This window comes from Crocodylus porosus, unplaced genomic scaffold (assembly GCF_001723895.1).
Source record: "Crocodylus porosus isolate Cpor-Errol unplaced genomic scaffold, CroPor_comp1, whole genome shotgun sequence".
In the NCBI taxonomy this organism is placed as follows: Eukaryota; Metazoa; Chordata; order Crocodylia; family Crocodylidae; genus Crocodylus; species Crocodylus porosus.
The window spans coordinates 118,146,181-118,167,752 of NW_017728931.1; the positions used below are offsets into that span (position 1 = coordinate 118,146,181).

At 40.6% G+C, this 21,572-nt stretch overlaps 1 protein-coding gene across 2 annotated transcripts; it reads right to left on the reverse strand.

Moving 5' to 3' along the window:
- Positions 1–3,823: 3,823 nt before the first annotated feature.
- Positions 3,824–20,007, reverse strand: GTSE1 (G2 and S-phase expressed 1). Of its 2 annotated transcripts, XM_019543515.1 has the most exons (13): positions 19,948–20,007; positions 17,970–18,053; positions 15,931–15,988; positions 15,217–15,832; positions 14,020–14,187; positions 12,581–12,716; positions 10,152–10,499; positions 9,882–9,954; positions 8,517–8,768; positions 7,378–7,564; positions 6,259–6,393; positions 4,443–4,493; positions 3,824–4,316 (listed from the first exon to the last, which is right to left on the reverse strand). In XM_019543515.1, exons 2-13 carry the CDS (start codon positions 18,046–18,048, stop codon positions 4,233–4,235), a joined length of 2,187 nt encoding a protein of 728 aa, XP_019399060.1. In that variant the 5' UTR covers positions 18,049–18,053; positions 19,948–20,007; the 3' UTR covers positions 3,824–4,232. The 2 variants fall into 2 exon arrangements, with proteins under 2 accessions (XP_019399060.1, XP_019399061.1); XM_019543516.1 differs by lacking the exon at positions 4,443–4,493 and having other exon boundaries at positions 19,948–20,006.
- Positions 20,008–21,572: the final 1,565 nt, after the last annotated feature.

A 21,572-nucleotide genomic window follows, 5' to 3' on the forward strand; every position in this document is an offset into this window, starting at 1 on the left:
ATAAGAAAAGCTGTGGCAAGGCTGGGAAAGGAAAAAAGTCCTTGGCAGTGTTTCTTTCTTATTGGGTGCAAGATGCAAGCTGTGCATTTCTAACAATACTCCATTTCTAACAATATTCCATTTCTAACAATGCAGTCCTTGGCCCTGCCACCTCTGGGTCTGTCAAGGCCATCTTCAAACCTCTAGCAAGTCATGGCTCAATACCATCACCCCTGAGAAGATTGAGTCTAGCTCCTTGTAACAGGGAACTGTGACTTGGTCAATGTCTAAACAGCAATCAACATCATTACCACTTGTAGGCATGCTACAAAGCACTAAGGTCCTTTCCCTTGAAGCAGCCCTGCAGACTATCACTGCCACATTTGTACATCCACACATATTCCTTCCTAAGGGTTTGCCAGACTTTGACTCTTCCCCAGAATGCTAGCAGGTTCAGTCTTTATTTATGAGCTCCAGTGCAGCTTACTTGAATTACAAAACAAAAGGTAACCAGGTGAGCTGCTAAACTTTCAACAGATGAAACATACAACAAAAGATGGGCAAAGTCTGGTGATGTGCCCAAATCTGAAAATGGGGTGGCATCTAGTTACTGTGGCTCCAGAAAAGTAGATGAGGTCTGAGACTACGATGCAATGTAGAAATGAAGCCAGGACATAAACTAGGTAAGTCAGGAACAAAGCTGCATGCATGCCACTGCTAATCCATGAACGCTGAAGGAAATTGATTACCATTCTTCCTGGGTTAACATCCTAACTGAGGCAAACTTATTTCAAGAGGGAACACTATGCTTGCAACTCTGCTCATTACTCCTCATAAGTACAGCTTGTTTCATGTGTCAGTTATGCAACAAAATAACCTTTCCCAAAATATAACTATCCTCCCCACCCCAATTACTATAGTGGGATGATTTCCAAAGTGTCACATAACAGAAAAACAGCTGTACAGACAAAGGCTGTGGTGCAAATAAGTAATGCAACTTAAATTTATGTTAAAAGCAAGCAGATTACATGGTCTCTGGTAAATGTGAATGCCAAGGTGAGTGACAGAGCAACTTCATACACAGGTCTGAAAATACAGTTATTGGATTGAGCTTTGGGGGACTCTAGATACAGGTCTAGAAAAATCTGAGCTAGTTAGGGTACAAGTAATCCAATTGAGAAAATGTACTCATTTCACAACTGTATGAATTTAAGAGCATACACAAAAGATTCCTTGTAAGGTCAAACCTAAAGCCATATTCAAATCTAAAATTTGCCCCAAACTGAGATTTTTGGGGAAAAAAAGTGTTACAACAGATTTATTTCTACTTTCTTTGAGCTGCCAGGCTTTGTCCAGAACAGGGGTTCTCAATCCCGGGGCCATAGCCTGGTGCTGGCCCGGGCCAGGCCGCGCCGCAGCAGGTCAGCTGCCAGACCAGAAGTGGCCGCAGACCAGCAAACCGCAGCCCCCCAGAGCTGGGCGGAGGCTGTGGCTCACAGGGCCCGCAGCAGTGCAGGGTTGCCCCCCGCCCCCACATTCTTACCCATTTTCTGGCCGGAAATTTTGTCTGCAGTTGGCTGTGACTGTTGGGCCACGGCATAAAAACTTCGGGAACCCCTGCTTTAGAACCTCTCTTTAAGAATCTTTGTTTCCTGATCATTAAGTCAAAAATCCTATAGGAGTAGAGTAGCTACTCCAGCCATCTTTATGAAAATAAAAAAATGCTTCTTAAGCAGGAAAGGATCTAAGTGATTTTGTACACTGCTTACAAGAATCCTTCCAGCTCAGGCACTATACAAGTAAAATTTTGCTTTACATGAAGTTCTACATCACTTACTACCTTTCTAGCATGGGGTTTAATTGACCAATATAAAATGGACCCTTATTAAGCATGGTTGTGGGACTCTTCTTATTGTAAAACGCAGTGACTTGTGCCTCCCTCTATCATACACATTTTTATAAAGCTTATCATTAGATTATATTAGTTAGCTTTTTAAAATTTTGGCATTTCACTCTCTGAGGTATTCTTGCTGGTGCTGGAGAAATTAAAAAGTTGAACAGAAATATTTAAAGTGAAGTTGTACCTCTGCCGCTAGAGGGCAAGATAAAGAAAAGCAAGCAGCAAGCTGAATTTAGTTCTGTGTCTATCATTCTTACTCTAAAATTGAATGTGGTCAGCCAGCCACAGGTACAGATTAGTCATTCTTCCAGGTAGCCATCACCATTCACTCAGATTTATACCCACAAGATTCTTGATTAGTTTAAATTTGGAGTTCCTCTGCTACAGCATAGTTTAGGACACATGGAACATTGCTGAGCAGCAAACAGCACAGGTAAGGTATAGTCAGAAATGTGAAATTCTAGTCTGTAGTTCTAGTGCACCAGTGTTGTACTAAATTGAGTTAAGGGATGGGGTGAATGGAAATAAAATGAGACTATTCTGATCTCCAATCCTACTTTATTCAACACCTAAGCAATACCAATATTTAAGCAAAGCTTTACATACAAAAAAACTAGAACTCTTGGTTCCAAAATGATACCTTTTATTAGACCAACGGGAAAATGGCAAAATTGTCCTTTTCTGCAAGCTTTCAGGATCAAAGTCCCTTTGTCAGGCTCTGGGAAAAGTATAGATGGTACAAAATGGTAAAAAGTCCCCAAAGGTAGGAAATAAACTGAAATGAAGTTTATTTCGTACCTGTGGACTTTGATCCCAAAAGCTTGCAGAAAAGGACAATTTTCTTTCCATTTTCCAGTTGGTCTAATAAAAGGTATCTTTTTGGAACCAGGAGATCTAGTTTTTTGTATGTCTTTTTGTCTCAGACTAACACAGCTACCAAGTACACCCCTGAAGCTTTAACTACTATATTCAACTTTTAATCAAGCCCTAACAGTCAACATAAATATTCTTATGCAAACTTTCTGATGGATACGGTGAATTCAGCTGGCCAGGCATCTATTACTGCACCGGGGTTCAAGAAGTTTTCTTTTCCTCTCCCCAGCTTTAAAGATTTTTATATGCTTTTTTTTTTTTTTTTTTTTTTTACAGTTCTCTTCTGTATGTTCTATATATGGTTGTCATAAATATTCAGTAGTAATCTTTCACAGTGGTTGTTTTCCTATCAAGCTGCTGTTTGGATCCTGCTGTCTTGGACTGTTAAGACACATTCTCTTAACTTTTTTGCTGCCATGGGTTATAGAGGTCACCCTAAACTGTGACCCACTTGCTTTGCTTGTACTTAGTGGCATTAGTTATGTCAAGGAACAAAACAATTACTTATGCTTATCATTTTCCTAAAAGGTAGTTTTCAGAACTACACCTGGGCATGACACTAGTGACAACTGTCTATAAACTGGGCACATTACCTACTTCGTAACAGAGGTGCAGAATTGGTAAAGCACTTTGATTTTCAAGAAAAGGCCAATCCATTGACTTGTGTAGTGGTACAACCTATATATTTTTAAAATAAACATGAAATAAGCAAGCTGGAAACTGCAATCCGTCCCAAACTTTCCTGTTTGAATGACTGCCACAGAGCTAGGCTGGGGCCAGAGCAAATGCATGCTAATGTGCCCCAGGCTGCAGCAGAGATAGAGTCCTACCAAGGCAGAACAAAGTGGAGGAAGGGGAGCAGAAGGAGCCCAAAGGTGTAGGAGAGGAGAGGACTTGGGGGCTAGCTGGCTGGTGCTGTGGCTCCAACCCAGGCTGGAGCCACATTAGCTGCCACCTGCCACACAATGCATAGTGCCTCTTATATTTAACATGATCTTTTGTCACACCATTAGTGTGACATTCAACTTAGCGATTTTGGCTTCCTGAAATATTGCATTTAGACTGCACTACTCATTTGTCCAAATAATTTATTTCTAGACTCCGTATACTTTCACACGGATCATTAAAATTCATAGATTGAAGTTTTTAATTACAATATATCTTAATTTTTCAAACATTGTACATTTAATACCATTTCACTTTCCAATTACACCTTTAGAAAAAGGTTGATGTTTTTCTGTATAATAATTTACTTTAAAAAATAAATACATGCATTGTCATATGTAAAGTCAAATCACATGTATTCAAATTGAGAATTTCAGTCGCCAAGAATTTTAATCAATCTTTTGTCAAATGAGTTGCATTCAGTTCTTCATTTTATTATATAATAGTTGCTCCGTGTTCCTCTGTCAAGATAACACCTCCAACAGCTCAAATTGAAGTTGCAGATGCCAAGAGGAATTTTGGGTTCTGCTTCAGTTCAGAACTTCAGTAAAGGAGAATCCAGGTTCTCTTTGTTCATGTCAGGGCTCAGAGTGATAAGAGGAGAACTCAGATCTATCAGCTGAAAGAAAATGAGAAATTAACAAAGTTAAAAGTTGTTATTTTTGTCATTTACTCTATACTTAGAATATCAGGAACCTGGGTAATTGTAGCCAATCACCCTAGTTGCACAATGTTGTCTGCTTACTTCCAAAGCATCAGCAGGGCAGTTTAGTTGAAGATTCAGCTCATCAGGTACCTGGAAGACAAACAGCTGCACTACCAGTTTTAAACAATTCAGTCTCTTCACCCAACTAGGTGCCAAACAAAATTAAAGCCCATTACACCTGATGCTCTGCAGATAGGCTTAGCCTATGCCTGAAGTTTTTGATTCAAGATAAAAAAACACAAAAAAACACAAAAAACAGACTGATTTAGATCGCAAGCTAAATACCTATACTTGATATCAACGCCAACTAAAATAACCACTGGAGAAGGCAAGAAGCCATCAGAACAGAGGTAACACACTAGGTTCTGTGCAGGGAAGGGGACTGGGACAATAATTGTCTATATATACACATACAAAACTAGTCTCCAAGCGCCTACTCTGACATTAGAAATGGAGGAGGTGAACAGCTTTAGGAGATAAAAATCGAAGATCTATATTCAACAAGGAAGTGCAAAGTCTCTCTAGAAAACTTAATTTTGGGGAATAAACACAATATGCAGAACAGCTAGAAAAGCTACAGGAATTCAAGAGTCAACCTAGAATCTAATATTATTCCTTATAACCTCTTTCCCAAGCACAACATTAGTAATCCCAGGAAAAATCATCCCTTGCAATAAACAGAAAATCCTCATGTGCTGGAGTTTCATCTATCAGAATAAATGGTCTTCCTTGGAGGGCATTCCAGGAGAGCCCAAATAGACTGCTGCACCCAAGCTACTTTGCAGCTGAACTTCACTAGAGCTTTATTCTGTCATTTTGTTCTTAACACCATTTTCAGACACTCAGGAAGCTTGCAAATGAAGTCCTTGGTGGTTTGTAGAGACAAATATATTTTGTTAGCGACAGCCGAAAAGCTAGTTATGCAAAGATTTGCAGTCAGTTAATTACTACAAGCAGCAGCAACATTTTCCCCATGAAAGGAAAAGTCATCCCATTTGCTGCAGGGAGTCATAGTAAGAAATTTTCTATCATTGTTTCCTCCCAAATGTATCTTTAAAAACAGATAGAATTATTTGGTCAAGTCCTAGGTTCACAATGCTAGTTATGTGGTTGGCAAGTGTTCCCTTTACCTTCTGTTCTTCTGTATTGACTATAATGAAGAAGCAGTTAGTAGTCTTCAAGGCACTGCATGTTAGGGACCCAGGTACTTTTAGAGTCGCAGGGAGGTATGAGGAGTTAAGCCTCAGCTGTTTTATGTTTAAAGGATTACTCGAAACCAAAGCCAAGTTAAGAGTGATGGGTCATTTTATACAAGCTCCCATGTTATACTCACTGGTGCAGTGCTGATAACCAGTACCAGAATGAGCAGTTTTATATCCGTATCAAACCGAACATAATCTCATAGGAGAGAAGCATAACAAGAACGTACTCTAACTTTCAAGTCAAATGGTGTTTAGTATTGATGAATATCAGTTACTATGTTTGAGCAGAGGCATTATGGTCATGGAGTAAATGATGCAGCTGGTTTGTCAGACAGCATAGCCTATATGACTAAATAACTGAGAACTTCCACAATATATCTAATTTACAAATGGAGGCCCACTGAGGTCTACTTTTAGAACAAAAATGTTTACTTCCCTTTCCAAAAGGAACAGATTGCAAGGGCAGGCAGGTATGCTAACATACTCCAAATATTACTCTGATATAAGGGTGCTCAATTAAATGCAAGCACTAGGTGTGAAGCAATTTTATGTGGACAAGTTATTTTGCAACTACAATATGTCCAGGCAATATTCTATGGTCTATATTATATTTGCATAAACAGGTAACTGAGACAAACCGAGATGCATCTTACCTGTCCCAAAACAGTAGGCTTTAGAGGAACAGCATTATTCACATCAGGAGTATTTGAAAGGTCAATGAGAAGTCTGCTTTCCCACTTTGAAATAGCACTGGGACTTTTAGCCATTCCAACATCTACCAGCAACACCTAAAAATAATGCACTCATTTAGCTTTCTACTTTCTTTTCTTCATAAGAAAGTCAGTCAACTTCTTTGACTAACTGGGGAAAGCTATAAGAATCAATTACTTATTTTAAAAACTTAAGTAGCGCACCATAAAGATCAGCTGCTTGTTTTCCTTTAATCTGCCAGTGATTTTTTTCCATTTATGAATCAAGAACATGAATCCTGGGCATTAGAATTTGCCTTTCGAGCTCTTTCTGAGTTGTTTAAGCACTAAATATGAACTGAAAATAATGCTCAAGTTCAAATTTACAGGTTTTAAAAATTCAGCTTTAAACCTTGTATCTACAATTCCTGCTTTTTGATGCTTTGACAGACCGTTCTACGAAATTCTTAGTTTCCATCTAACTGGATTATTATTCTTCCTTCTTTGCACATAAATCTTGTGATGGAAACTTGCTGCATCCCAGATAGCAAATAATATATACTATATAAATTAACTAATTATTGCAAGTTATTACCTCAACTGTCTCATCCAGGTAAGGGGGCTTATGCCCAAGCAAAAACTATAAGTAAATCACTCCTTTGGTAGATTTGAGTTAAGCTTCAGTTGGACAGTTCTACAGATTTCAGTACTATTTAGAGTGCGTTTTACTGTATAGTCTGTGCAACTGGGATTCTCCCATAACTTATGTCTTTATGCATCAGGAACACAACCACATCCTAGTGCAAATACAGGGATGACAAATTTGACACTGAACTGAAGGGGTGTGGTGGGGGGAGGAGGAGGTGCGTGTGTCAGTTTTGTATGAACGTTTAGACACCAAACAAATTCTTTTTTTTAAATACAGATGACACTAGAGGGTCTATTCATCTTCATAATGTGGTTCACATTAAAATCCAAGTAAGATAGGTTTGCAATATTAACCCTTAATTTAAAAAGCAGCTCACTAGCATTCAGTTCACTCAAAGGCAGTTTTACAAGGAGAAATGGATTTCACATTCCTACCTCATTCGTTTGCGTTTCTTCAACTGAATTGTTTGGTATTTTAGTTTCTTCTTTTACTTCGGTTTGTAATACATCTACAATTGATTTTTCTGGTGAAAAATCAAGTATAAGAGGTATGACAGGTGGAGGAGATATTTCATCTTCAGACGAAGGCTCCCAGGCCTTGTTCTCTGTTGCCTGTTTAGAACTGGGAAAAATAAGTGGTGCAAGAAATTTAAGTTCTTCAGTATCTACTATCGTGTTCGTTCAAATCCAAGACTGCCTTGAATTAATACAACCCCCGAGTACTTAGATTCTGTACATGGAAATTTATAACAAACATTTTTCATGTACAGAATCCAATTATTGAAAGGTCATCTTAAAACTCATCCCTCCTCTAACTGCTGAAGTCGGGAAAAGCTGCAGTATGAGGCACATACCCACCTCTTGCTCAAAATGCAAAGTTACATGTTTGGTATTTTTCAAAAGGCACTGGGCTAAAAGAAGCCAAAAGACTGCATCCCCCTCCATAGTAGCTAGGCAGTATGGGGCATCTTGTACCTGTGCTCTCAAGTAGAATATGAGGAATTGTTGAGACTTAATGCTTCACCTCTTCTGAGGATGCTAGATTTTTATAATGGCAATAACCTAAGGTATGACAACACCTTAAAAAGGGTGATGCTTAGTTAAATAGAAGATAGAAGTAGATCATTTGTCCTAACTACTCACTTTTCTCATCTAGAAATTTAGACCCTGCATTATCAACTTTTAGACAGCAGTGGTATCACTGTGTTGGAAAATACTATTTCTGCAGTCAGTCTCTCTCCAGTTCAGAGATTCAGAGAAGTTTCATGATGCACATCATTCAAGTTTCAGATAGCATAAAGATGTGAGAAACAAAGTGAAGAACAGATGGACAAACCTTTGTAAAAGTCTCCTGATTTGGGAATTCAGCAAAATTATAACATGCCAAAATAAGCCATCGTGTACAGAAATGTTATTTGGCATTACACGTCTGGTTATAGTTAGTACTATAGGCATGCATAGGATGCCAACTGGGGTGGAGTCCCTACGTTGAGCACAGGAGTACAAGGTGTCACACTTCAGCAGGACCAGGTTACACCCACAATACTTATCATTCAAAAAGCAAGCTATCTTACCAAGATGTAAGAATCTTTTTGTTGGATGTGCTGGAAACTTGATGAACAAGCGTTAAGTTTCGTGATGGCACAAATCTAGGTACACTTTTAGGAGACATTACTGGAATTCCTGACGTACGACGATTAATGGGGGTAGGAAGAGCAGAACGCTTTATACTGGCTGGAGTCATTGAAAGGGACCTTGTACTGCGGCAGGAGTTCTGCCAAGGCCCATCTTCTGACACTTTAACAGGGGTGCTGACAGCCACACCACTAAAGAAAAAGCAAAAAGCATACACTGATAAAACATCATAGAGCATACACTGATAAAAATTTTTTTTCTAGAAACTTACTTTGCTTTGTATATAACTAGACAGCTCTACAATACAAAAGAAATAAGCCTGCCTTACTTTGGTAAATACTTAAATAGGTTATGAAGGATTAGGATATCTACATCTGAACATTTGAAGTAGACTTGTATATCATGCTAGAACTGATTAGAACTTAGTTAAGGCCCAGTTAGATTAACCTAACCTTTTTACAAATATTTAAAATTAATTAATATATGACTAAAGGGGTTTATTTTTTTCAAAATATTACTATAGTTGGTAAAACACAAATTCTACAGTGCATAGGTTCTATGTACAAACAGCATTTAAAAGCCTATTCCTTACCTATACTCAGTGTCTTACTGTTTTTAACTCATTAGCATTAAAGAAGTGCCATTGCAATGGGGGAGCTGAAGTCTGTTTTCTTGCACATGATTAGAATTACCAACTGAATTCTTATTTCTTACTACTGGCTAACTGAGTGAGAGACAAACAGATCCAAATTTGAATCTGTAGGGCTGGTAGTTAAGTGGATATGTTCTGGAGAGCAGGGCAGATTGATTTAATTCACCAACTGGAAAGCCTTGATTAAAAACCCAGTTTGTGCCAAGTTTATAAAGCTGTACCTCAGAAGTTAGGTAACAAGTATCTTCTCACATACAGCCTGGAACTAGCTTGTGATAAAGGCTCATATTTTGTTTTCATTTAAAGCATTTCAAAGGATTGCAATGCTTATATCTTAAGTTACCCACCTCCCCTCTGCTTGCCAGAATCCCCCAACAGGGCTCCATACCCTGGATTTCAGCAGCAGGATCCACCCCCAAGTTTCCAGCCCTGCAAGCCAGGTGAAGTGGCTGCATGGGCTGGATCCAACCTGCAAGCCATATCTTTAACATCCAACTTAATAAAAAGTCCAGTTTTCAGTGAGCATAGATTGATTCTTGAAAACAAGAATTCTATACTTGTAAAATTCAGATTACACAGGTCACTAGTCAAAAACTGCCTTTGAAATTTAGTCATTTGAGCCTTTTACTTCTGTACAATTACTGCACTTTACCTTCCAAATATGCTGCAGGATGGTAATTTGATTGATTCTGCTATTTTAGGTGCTGCATTTTCTAGTGATGTACCTAGTACAAGAAGACAAAAAAAAGAGTGCTGCGAAGCTGTTTACCACTCCTTATCTACACTGGTTTCAATTTCCACCCAGAAACAACTTTAAAATAATATTCAGTCCATTCAGTCACTAGATAAATATACAAGACAAACTACACATGTAATAAGTAGCCAATTTAAAATAAGATCACCTTCCAAACAATATGCTTACCTCCACCCATTTTAGGGACCTTAATCTGAGTTGTAGGTACAACTTTAGCCTTGGGCTTTGGACAAGAGCTTCCTTTTATTCCGCTTCCATCTTTATGTTGCTTCTGCAGATTAGGAACAGAGCTTAATCTCTGAATTCCACTTGCTACGGTCTGGAATGCAGTCGCAGAAACTGATTTGGCAGAATTTACAACAGTAGGTGTTCTGGGAGTACTAGCCGATCTTGCTTGCTTGCAGGATAAATCAGAATTGGCAGATGACACTCTTACAGATTTAACAAGAGACTGTCTGCTTATAGATGAAAGTTTAGAGCTGCTCACAGAAGTTTTTGAAGGTGCATTTGATTTAGCTGAAAGAAAGCTAAAAATTACACTTCTGAACTGTTTCTTGTTCTTACCACAACTCATAACTAATATATATATATAACCAAGTAAATGATTAAGCTTAAAAATAAGTCTAACTGAAGATAAACTTATTATGCAATGATTAAGAACTATATTCAAAACAACTGAATGCTGATACCAACAGGTTATACAAATAGAGCAAATTTACTATAATACTTATTTTCTAACATTTTAAAACTAGGAGTTAATCAAACTGGTTATTTGCCAGATTTGTCAGGGAAAGTCATAAGATAATTCAGCATGTCAGCTTTTAACTTAAATAAGACAAGAGTAAGATTTTTCAAGAGTGCTTACATAGTTGGCAGGCCTTTCCAGTTGATATTAGAGTCTAAGGTGTATTTTCAATATTTTACCTGAAACTAGTTAAGACTACAATTTAAAATGAGCATTTAAAAAGAAAGAGAAAGTCAAACTTTCCCTAAGTATAATAAATAACAATGTCTTTTAATAGTTGTTCAGTTTCTCAGTTTAAGACTAATAGGCTACATAAAAGTGAAAACTATCTGTAGGTTATAGGAACATAAAACATGTGGAAGTCATGAAAAAAAATACTGCTCCAATTGAATTTATAAAGAATTAAACCCTTGATTTTTTAAGTTATGTTAACATAATTCTAGTTCTTACATAGTTTATCTGTTCACCTACTATTCTTTAGATGCTGGATTCTGCTATTCCCTACTCCCACACACAGGAAAGATGCACAACCTTTTCCTATTCTACAAAAGGCTCATCAGTTTCCCAGCATGATTACTTCATCAGGACAACTTTTCCTATGTTAAAATATTTTCCCTTCCAGATATTTCCTCAAAACTCACTTCCCTAACCCTCTTCAAACTGGGATCGCTTAAACTGAGAAGACCTGCTCAGCTTTTTATTTTTAAAAAGTTTTTACCACTGTAAGCAATAACCATGACAATTGTAAACAAATATAGTTTAATTGAAGTTATTTATTATCCATGTGGTCTTCCTAGTCCATTTTTCACCATTTTAAAATTTACTGACTTTATTAACACAGGCTTGATACTTCCCCTGCCTTTAAGTGGAGACCAGATAATGTTGTACATATTAAGCATAAAATTCAGTTTTATTAAAATATTATTTGAGCAAAGAATTCTAAGTGTTACAAATAAGATGGGCCACATACTTTAACTGCTTACAAAACACCATGGGTTTTACTGCATCTTAGCTGATATAGAAATAACATATACAGGTTTACTACTCAAGTAGTACTACTCAAGTAGTGTTTTTTCATGGATCCAATTGTCAGGAGTATTCTCTGGGGTTCATCATTCATCAGAAATGCAGCTTACCTGTATAACCCATGAAATTCGGGGCTAGACAGGTATGCAGAACAGTTATGACCCCTTCACCTACCCAAAAACAAAAAGGCTTAAAGCTGAAGGCTTTTCCAATCTTGACGCTACAAATGAATAAAATGACAGCTTCTAGCTTAGTTAGAAATATTTATCTTTCTTTCATATTTCAATTCTAATGCTCTACTCCAGTCTTACAGTTACTCAAGAAAAGTGAAACTCCTGTTCCTATTTACATGGGGCATAAATAAAACCCCAGCGTAATACTACACTTACTGTTTGGCTGTGGAGAACAAAAATACTGGAAAGAAGAGCAGTAGAATGTCCGCTTGGCAAACTGGACAGCTCATGTAATTAGATATGAGAACTCCTAAATGTGAACTGAGATATTGACAACACTTTTTAAAAACCATCTTCAAAAAAGAAGCCTACTTTCTCATTGTGTGACCCTATTTGGTAGATATTAAGCCTATTGAGTTCGGAGACTGGTTAATGCAAGTGCTACAAGCAAGAGCATGGCTTGACATAAATGCTGTTTAGCTGGCCAACATAAAATTCAAAGTCTTTCTTATCCACCTATTATTATTTTTTCTAGTTTAACTTTAAGAGCCTTTAAATATTCTTGGAACCTGTAAATCAAAAGAATCCAATCAAATCAAGACTGCAAGTTTAATAATATTTGTGGTGCCAAGTCTTTATGCTAAAAGTCATACCACTTCCTCCTGTGGGGGAGACAGACACGCTGGAGCTCATGCTGGAAACTGATGACGATGAGGAGGAGGTGTTCCTTCTCTGGGGACCAGTAACAGCCCCAGGAGGTTTTAACTGTGTTGCCTTCCTTAACCCAAGCTGTGAACAAAGAAGTCTACTTCATTTAACAGACCAAAAATATTAAAAGCACATTTTCTAATGCATTTGGGTGTTAGTTCTCTAGGTTCATTTGTTTCAGGGACAAGTTCCAAAGTCTCCGATATTATTAAGTAAAACAAAACATTTATTAGCAGTCCACATTGTATACTGCCTTAACTGTGACAGAATGATATAAGGCTATGCTTCAAAGATAGAAACGTAAGGCTAGAAAAGCCATTGAGTCCTGTCACTCACCCTTGAACGCAACTTTTTTTTTCCAGGAAGCTCCAAAAGAATGTCTACTCTAGTCCCTAGCACACAAAGGAACAAAACAACCCATAAAAATCCCTACAGAAGGCTCCAGGTTGAACAGCAAGGAAGAAAAGGGTACCTTCCAGGCCCTGCCACTGCATTGTCAGGAAAGCAGTTCAGTGTAATATGCTCAGAGTCCTAAAAAGCAGACTGTATCCTTGCTACAAATCCCTATAAAAACAAAACAAAAAAAATTGGTCCTTGCTAGTTTGCCTTGGGGGTGGAAGGCAGGTGGCAAGAATGCACTACTGTCGTGTTTCTTATAACGAGCTCAAGCTAGTTTCCAAAAGTAAAATATTTATTTAAACTAATATTTGTAAGACAGCATACCACAAATACTGTGGATCCAAAATCTCCCATGTTATTACAAGTCTCATCCAATCTCTTTTCCTACAGAGCAAGTGTTAAAGCCAAAACTATTCCAGCAGTGTCAATTCTAGTTGAAATGAATGTTTCATTTACCCAGAGCCTACCACCTCTGTAGATAATAAAGTTAATATTAAGCTACTTGCAACATGTGATTTTTTTTAATAAATAAGTTTGACTAGTCCGTAGAATATAGCATAATACACTAACTATATTCATGACATTCCTTGGATTACCTTCCAATAAAAGTCTCACCGTTCTACTCAACATGCACTTTAGACTATGGGGACCTTTTCAAACAGCATAGTAGGTAACCATGAAGAACATATACTTTAATCTCTAGTTATCCTCAAAATTCCTTGTCTGCATTGAGTCCTAAATGATGATTGATGCGCTGTGTTAAATATGGTAAATAATAAGAGTAAATTTTGTTACAAAGAGGAAAGACAACTGTAGTTGCAGAACAGAAGTCATTTTAACTTAAATTCATTCCAAGGTTATGGTATTAAATCAATGATAAAAAGACAGATCTGTTGCCTGCATTTTTAAGATTTTCCCACATCTTGAGTCAGCAATTCCCCAAGAATATTTCAGTATGCCATCATATTAATACACTTGCCAGTACCTTGCTTGGAACAGGAAGAGTTTTCTTGTCCTCTGTTGAACTGCCATTGAATGATGCATTACAGACATCTGAAGCAATACTGGACTTGTCAGAGAGTAAGTCTTCAAATGACCCCATGTTGTTCAAGTGTTTGGTCCCAGAGGGACTGAGCTGTTTTCCTGGTTTGGGCTGCAAGTTTCAATTTTAAAAACTATTTTAAAAGTTATTAGCCAAAGGATTTGAGAACACCTGCAGTTTTTCCACATAAGCAAATTTGTTTAGCAATGCCGGTATTTTCATCGTATCACCCACCAAAAAAGCCTATACTGCTACACTCTCAACTAGAGTGTAAAAATTCCAAGTTCCTGACCTGTTTAGCTTCTTATTGAATTTAGTGTTATATCTAGCATAGAATGGATGGATTTTGTTGTTGAAACTGATTAAGTGAGAAAGTAAAATACAAGCTCCATATCCTTCTAAGACAAATGGTAGGAAGAAGCCAGTGTCAAACTCCTAAGTAGTCCCCACACACAGGAGAACTTAGTAGCCTTGGCTGTAAAGGAGGAAGGAAATAGGACAGAAATCACATTCTACAGATTAGAGGCCATTTACAGGGGCCAACCGCCTTACTGTGAAAACAGCGCTTTCGTGTACTGCTGTTAAGACTGAAGTCCCAGCAACAGACACTTGGCTAATCAAAGTGTGCAGCTAGCATGCAGCATGATATAACCTTTGAGAGTGTTGGTGTTGGTCCCATCCTATTAGAGTTCTGCTTAATACTGCCAACTCTGAGGACAGCTTAAAGGAAGCAAAGCCATGCTACTAAAGGAATCATTAGAAGCAATACAATAGTTTTAACAGAATGATTATAAAATGGCTTAAGCATTTGAACAGGAGCCAAAAACACTGGAGATTGTTAACAAAAAAAGTCAACTAAAACCTCTGAAATACTGTCTCAATACAAATCTTATCTGCACCTTTCATGTATTGCAACAGCAGTCCAACTAAACTAACAGAAGCTAGATAAAAATCAAATAAATTCAAGGCAGTTATGCACACAGGCTCACCTTCCTATTCGAGAGTTTCAAACAAGGAAAGCAGCTTCAAAAAAGGAAAGGTTATTTATAAGACTAAAGCTCACAAGTGGTTTAAACAGTTTATCTTAAGATGACTATGGTTTGTCTCAAACATTAAACTGTCTAGATGCCAAGTCTTTACCTTTTCAATTGTCAACTGATTGTTTTTTCCAAAAGCAGCTGATACCTTTGCAGTCTGCAACTTGCTTATTACTTTTTTATTCTTTTCATCAGTTTGTTGTTTTTGTGCTAATCTAGAAGATTTATGGATTTTGACAGGGCTAGATGCATTTGAAGGAGTCTGCAATGCATGTGTTCTGGAATCTACTGGCATGGGTAACTCTAACTGCTTCTGAAATGCAGGCGGCAGTTGACAAGCTGGGCTATCCCACACACAGTACGTTTCCCTTTTAATAGTCTTGGGGCTTTTTTCCACCTTCTGTTTTTGGAAGATGTTCAGCTTTGACTTGGAGTCTTGCACAAATTTTTCAATATCCTTGCTTTTGGGTTCTTCAGATTGGCTGACTTTCAGTTCTTCTTCACTGCCCTTTTTTAACTGAAGTGCCAGCAAGTGAGCTTCTTTAAAAATCTCAACAAATTTCTCTCCCGAAAGAGGACTCCATGTCAGTTTATCATCAGGTGGAGAACGCTTTTTCTTAGCACTTTGACTTTCTTCAACTACTGTCTCAATACTAACAGCAATACATTTTTCCTTATGTCCAGGAGGCCCAACAAAAACTTCATCTTCCTCATTTCCACTTCCAGGGGGAAAAAAGAAAAAAATAAAACAAAACAGTGAGGATGTAAAAATCGTTTATGCTATAGACATGTATTTGTCCATAAGCACTTAACTTACCTCAGTGGAGATAATGAAAGATCAAAATCAAATTTTTCATCAGCCAAGAGGGGAACACCTGAAAACAAGATGAGTTCAGTTATGAGTTGTCACAATTACAAGTATTTCCATAGTCTAATTTGTACTGCAATAGGTTTTGAACTGCACTGCCATCTGACATTCATTTTAAATGAGTTTTTGACCAAATTAAAATAGGGATAACTGAATTACCATAATTTAAAACTAACTACAAACAACACAATACACTTTGGGATGTGACGAAAAAACGGTCAGAATGGATTTCAGAATTGACCCAGGAAAGAAACTCTGAGAACTAGGGGTGCACGGATAGAGATTTTGAGGGCTGATATAGATAGCTGATATTTAAGGAGGCATATTGGCTGATACCGATCTGATTTCTGATTTGTAGCTGGGCAACTTGAAGAGCTGTGTGCAGCTGATAAGTCAGTTGTGGTGGAAGGGGAGAAAAGGGGGCAGATCAAGGCCACTGTGGTAAGGGAGAAGTGGGGCTGGGGCTGCCCAGCAGGGGCAGGGCAGGGCATGGGACAGAGCCATGGCTTGTCTGGGGGGGTGCAGCTCCCACCTCACGTGAACCCTGGGAAGGCATTGGGGTGCGGAGAGAACATGTGCCCCCCTGGATCTGCATGGGGCAGGCTGCAGTTGCAGGATGGATGGGGGGAGTTGGGCCCATGCTGCACTCAGGGCGGGCAGCGGTGCTGGCAGAGGGGCTGTAGCCCCCCACCCACAGCCACCCTCCCAGCACCACTGCTGCCTACCGAGTGCAGTCCTGGCCCAACACCCTCCCTACCCACCCCCAATCCACCAGGAAGAGCCCAGGGCAGCCCCAGCCCTAAACTGCAGCCCGCCCTACCCCACCCAGATCCAGGGGCACATGCCCCTCCCCCCGGGGTGCACACAGCGGTAGGAGCCACTCCCCCAAATGACTTGTGGCTCCATCCCATGTCCCCCCCACATCCTGCTCCCAGCTGGGCAGCCTCAACCCCAGCCCCACTCCCTCCTTCACTACAGGGGCCTTGATCTGCACCGCCCCCCCCAACACACCTTCCACAACTGATTTACCAGCTGCATGCAGCTCTCCAAGCTGACGAGCTGTGCTCCTCACCGCCTATGTGCTGGGCTGCAGCTGCGAGCATGCATGGGCAGTTATTGGCCAAATTATCAGCCACATCAGGCTGATTTCCAATACAGTAAATTTTGTTTATACCAGTGCCAGTCCAATATTGAACTGATTTTTAGTGCACCTCTACTAAGGACCTTATAGTTCAGAGGTTCCCAAACTTTTTCTTACTGCATACTGCCTTCCAGATTTACTGGCTGCCCACATACCACTACCAGCATATGGTTTTATATTTTAACCCCTTAAGTGTCAATTATTATAATGAGAATTTAATCCACCATTACAGAATTTCTCCCACGTACCCCCAGAGATGTCCTGCATACCTCCAGGGGTACATGTACCATAGTTTGGGAACTTCTGCTATAGTCCATCAGTAACACTCAAGATTATCAGTGCTTTGTTGAGCCTATACAAAAGTTTGTAGAAAATAATTAAGAAACATGTAGCGGAAGAGCAGGGGTGAAAGTCTATAAAATAAGGCCACCCACAGAATGAAGCCTTCTCTACTACATTAAGGAATGAACACAAGAAACATACTGATCTATGTACAGTAAAAGCTCTGTTATTCGGCATATATTCATCCCTTGGGAATGAGGGATGCTGGATAACAAAATATGCCATTAATAGAGCAGCCTGAACAGGCGCCCTCACCTGTTCGGGCCACCGCCTCTCCTGCTGCGTCCGGGGCATCGCCACCCCTCCTGTGGGCCCCATGGGACAGGAAGACAGGCCCTGTGCAGCCTGTTACACCCCTGGCCCATGGGGGCTCAGAGAAAACAGAAGTGGTTCTGGTTTCACTTTACCTTACAAGCCAGCATGCTGGTTAACAAAGCAAATACTAGAAAGTAGCTTGGACTTGTGCATCCTATGCAAAAATTTATAGATAACATTTTTTACTTACCACTGCTTATGCAACTATCTGGGCTTTTTTCTACCACAGTACTTGAGCAACCTGCTGACTCTTCTTCTCTTTCCTCCATAGCAACTGCAACTGCAAAATAAGACACTTATTTTGATTATAGGAAAAGCAGGGCTGGAGAGAAGCTCACAAGCTCAAAGCCAGATCATCCCAGCCAGAAAGTTCCTCCTCATCTCCAAACTAAAGCTTCCTTTGCTGCAGCTTTAGGCCTTTTTTCCTTATCGTGTCCCCTACAGCCACAGGGAAAAGTCCATCTCTGTCCTCTGTAAATCAGACTTCAGATTCTCAGATGCTCCCCCAAGATTGAATCCTTGTTCTCGTATACTAGGTACTGCAGGTATTTCTTGAATTGTACAAACCAAATTAGAGATTAAAATTTGTATGTTATCCTAAAACAGTTGCAGCTTATTAAACCATCAGCACTGAAGTACTCACTAAAAAGAAACGAATAAACAAACCTCAGCTATAGCCCTGCAACTGGTTACAAGGCTCACGAATTGTACAAGCCCCCTTTTCAAATAGTGTGATGCCAAAAATTAAGGAGGCACATGAATAATGTCATGCGTTCACACCCAGTGATGCTGGTATAAATTGTTCCTACATCACTTACAACTGCCTGCTCCCATGAGAGGTAAATCTCTAAACTTGAAGCTTACATGAAACGTAGGTTCAGAAGCATGCCAACCTGGCCATTCAGCGCAGAAAAAATGGACCTTTAAACCCTCTCATCCTGGCTAAATCGCTTCTCAGCCTCTTATTGGCTCAGATCAAGCGTAGTCTATGCTTACCTGGCAGGGAAACACCCTGACCATGAAGGTGATCTTCCCAGTCGTGCTGGGGAAGACTGCTCTCCTGGCACAGGGATGGCACCTGCCAAGGTAATGTATAGTAAACCTCCCACTTAGCTGCTGGAGTTGGACAGTCTTGGCTTTAAGACTACTTTATGGAAAGGGGAGGCTCCTCCCTGGCTTGCCTCTGGGGCTTTATGGCTGAGGGCAAGCAAAACTTGGGGGCATCCAAACCCCAAGCCTCCACGTTTGGGTCCGCAAGTACGATGCCTGCCAAAGGATTTGGAAACATCTGAAGCCTCAGACAGGAGCGGAGGGTGTTTCCCAGTAGTAGGGCCACTTATGGTTCTGGACTGACTCTTGGATTTGGAATTTGTTTTAGCTAATTTGGCTGTGAATGCGGAAAATTTTAAAAAAATAGCAACATAAAAAGGATAACACATATTCCTGGCAGCAACTGCCCCTTTTTAGAAATATGGCTGAAGGCTACTTCTGCCCCTAATCTACAGCCCTGCCTCCTAAGACCTAGGTGCAGGTGATCAGCAGGGATCTGATAGATAGGTCAATCTGATAGATATATAGACAGAGCTATAGATGGATAGAGATCTATCTGATAGAGATGTATTAGTAACATATACTAGCGTATTAGTAATGTATAGTAACAGATCATATAGATATAGATGGACAGAGATCCATCTACTCGATAGATATACATCTGATAGATACATTAGGTCCGTCCATCCTGTTGGTCACTCCAGTCGGTCGGTTGCTCTGTCCCATTGCTCTGGCCCTGCCCGCACCCCATCGAGGGTGCAGACGCCACGTACACCACCGGCTGCCATCTGCAGGCAGTCCAAAGGGACTGGCGGCATTGCTGCGCTACACTAAGGACATCAAAAAGTCCCACTGCTCTGGCCCGTAGATGGATCTGCAGGTCAATCGATCTCTACCCATCTACATCTCCATGCATTTATATGTAGTGATGTTTCATTTTATTCACGGAAAAAATGTGGGTTTGGGGTTACTTTTTATAAATCTGAGAATCAGGGATTTTGTTTTATCAGAGAAAACCGGGATCCCCGGTTTGTCATCAGACCCCAGGAAACAGCCCCTGAACATCGCTACCGACCGTCCGGAAGCACCAGGAGCCGCAGCCCCCGCTTCCCACCTACCTCGGAGCGGAGCCCGCGGCCGCGGCAGCACGGGGCAGCAGCTGGGCCGGGTCGGGCCGGGCCGGGCCGACTCGGCTCAGGCCCCCGCGCCCCGCCGAGCCAAGCCTTGCTGCGCTCGCGGCCGCCGAGACGTTCGAAAGCGCGGCTCCGCCCGCGCCCGCGCTCATTGGCGCGTTTGAAACGTTGCGGAGTCCCGTGACCCGCCTGCAGCGCGCGGCGCGGGCGGCCCCGCCCCCTCGGAGCGAGACTGGGGGCATGTGAGGGTGTAGTCGTCCCTCCGCTGTGCTGTCTTGGGAGGGCGCTGAATACGGTTAAAACATGGCTAGGTGGTGGTGGTGGGCAGTGGGTGATAGTGTCTGCAGATCCGTGTCCAGAAGAGAGTCATTTTTGGACTGAATTTAAATGAAAAAAGTCTTTAAATGCTATCTTGCCAAGTGAAAGTTGTTCTGTCTGCAGATTACTCGTCCACGCTGCAGCTAGGCCTATTGGTCCTGCAGATAAAGCGAGGGGATCTTTTTTCTTTTCTTTTTGCTGAATAAATTACCTGCTAAAAAAATAATTTGCGGTTGTGGTTGCTTCAGATATTCGCAGCTGTGGACTGCATTTGCCAGATAGGATCTAATAGTTTGCTATTGGAACCTTTCTCAGTGTCCCAGTAATTGGGCCTCTTCCAGGTTCAAATGGACCTTCTGTCTGATGGAGAACAAGGATTTCCACCAGAGCCCCTCACCTTTCAGGTGACAGCCCTGACCCAGACTAGCAGGTGTTTCGAGGTGGGTTTATCTCTCAGTTTAGCATGTCGGATCTTTTCCAATTCGCATGGACTATGGAAGAGACAGAGCATATCAGTGACAAACCTGTATACCTGGGCATGTCTGTATGGCCTCATTCCTAAAAGCAAGACTGCTGCTAGGTGAGTCCTACCCACTGATTCCCATTCTGGCATGCCAGAGACTGGCATACCAGAGCAGCAGCACTGGAGCCCCTCCATGCTGCAGGAAGAAGCCCAGCATCACAGCTTGTTTCCAAGGCAGCAGCCAAGTCCTTGGGATGCTGGCCTCTTCCTGTGGTCCTGGGTTGGCCAGAGTGGGTGCCATAGACGCTGGATCTAGCATGAGGGAGGGGTCCATGGGCCTGATCAGGCCTGAGCGGCCAGTCTTGCACATGCCGCGCACCATTGGTTCCACACCACTCATCTGACCTACACAGCCAAAAGAGTTTGGCATCCCTGCTGTACAGTATTCAAAAAGGGCAGATGAGACGGCCTTGGTAATTCTGGGCTGGTTAGCCTGACATCTGTTCTGTGCAGAATAATGAAAATGCTGATACTGGATTTAATTACTAAAATAACTAGAAAATCAAAATATAATTAATGCTAGTCAGCTTCGTTTGAATGAAGGTACATCTTGTCATAAAACCTGATTTCACTCTACAGTGAGATTTAATGAGATTTGCCTAAGATGTGAGGGAGGGTTTTAATGCATAATATTTACTTGGACGCAGGCACCTCCGTTCCACTTAAGTCACACTTCAGATGCTGAAGTCCCATTTTGAATCTGATTCCTAGTACTTTGTTTAGTAGGATTAGAAATACTCAGTCACAGAAGAAAAATGTAAACCAGATG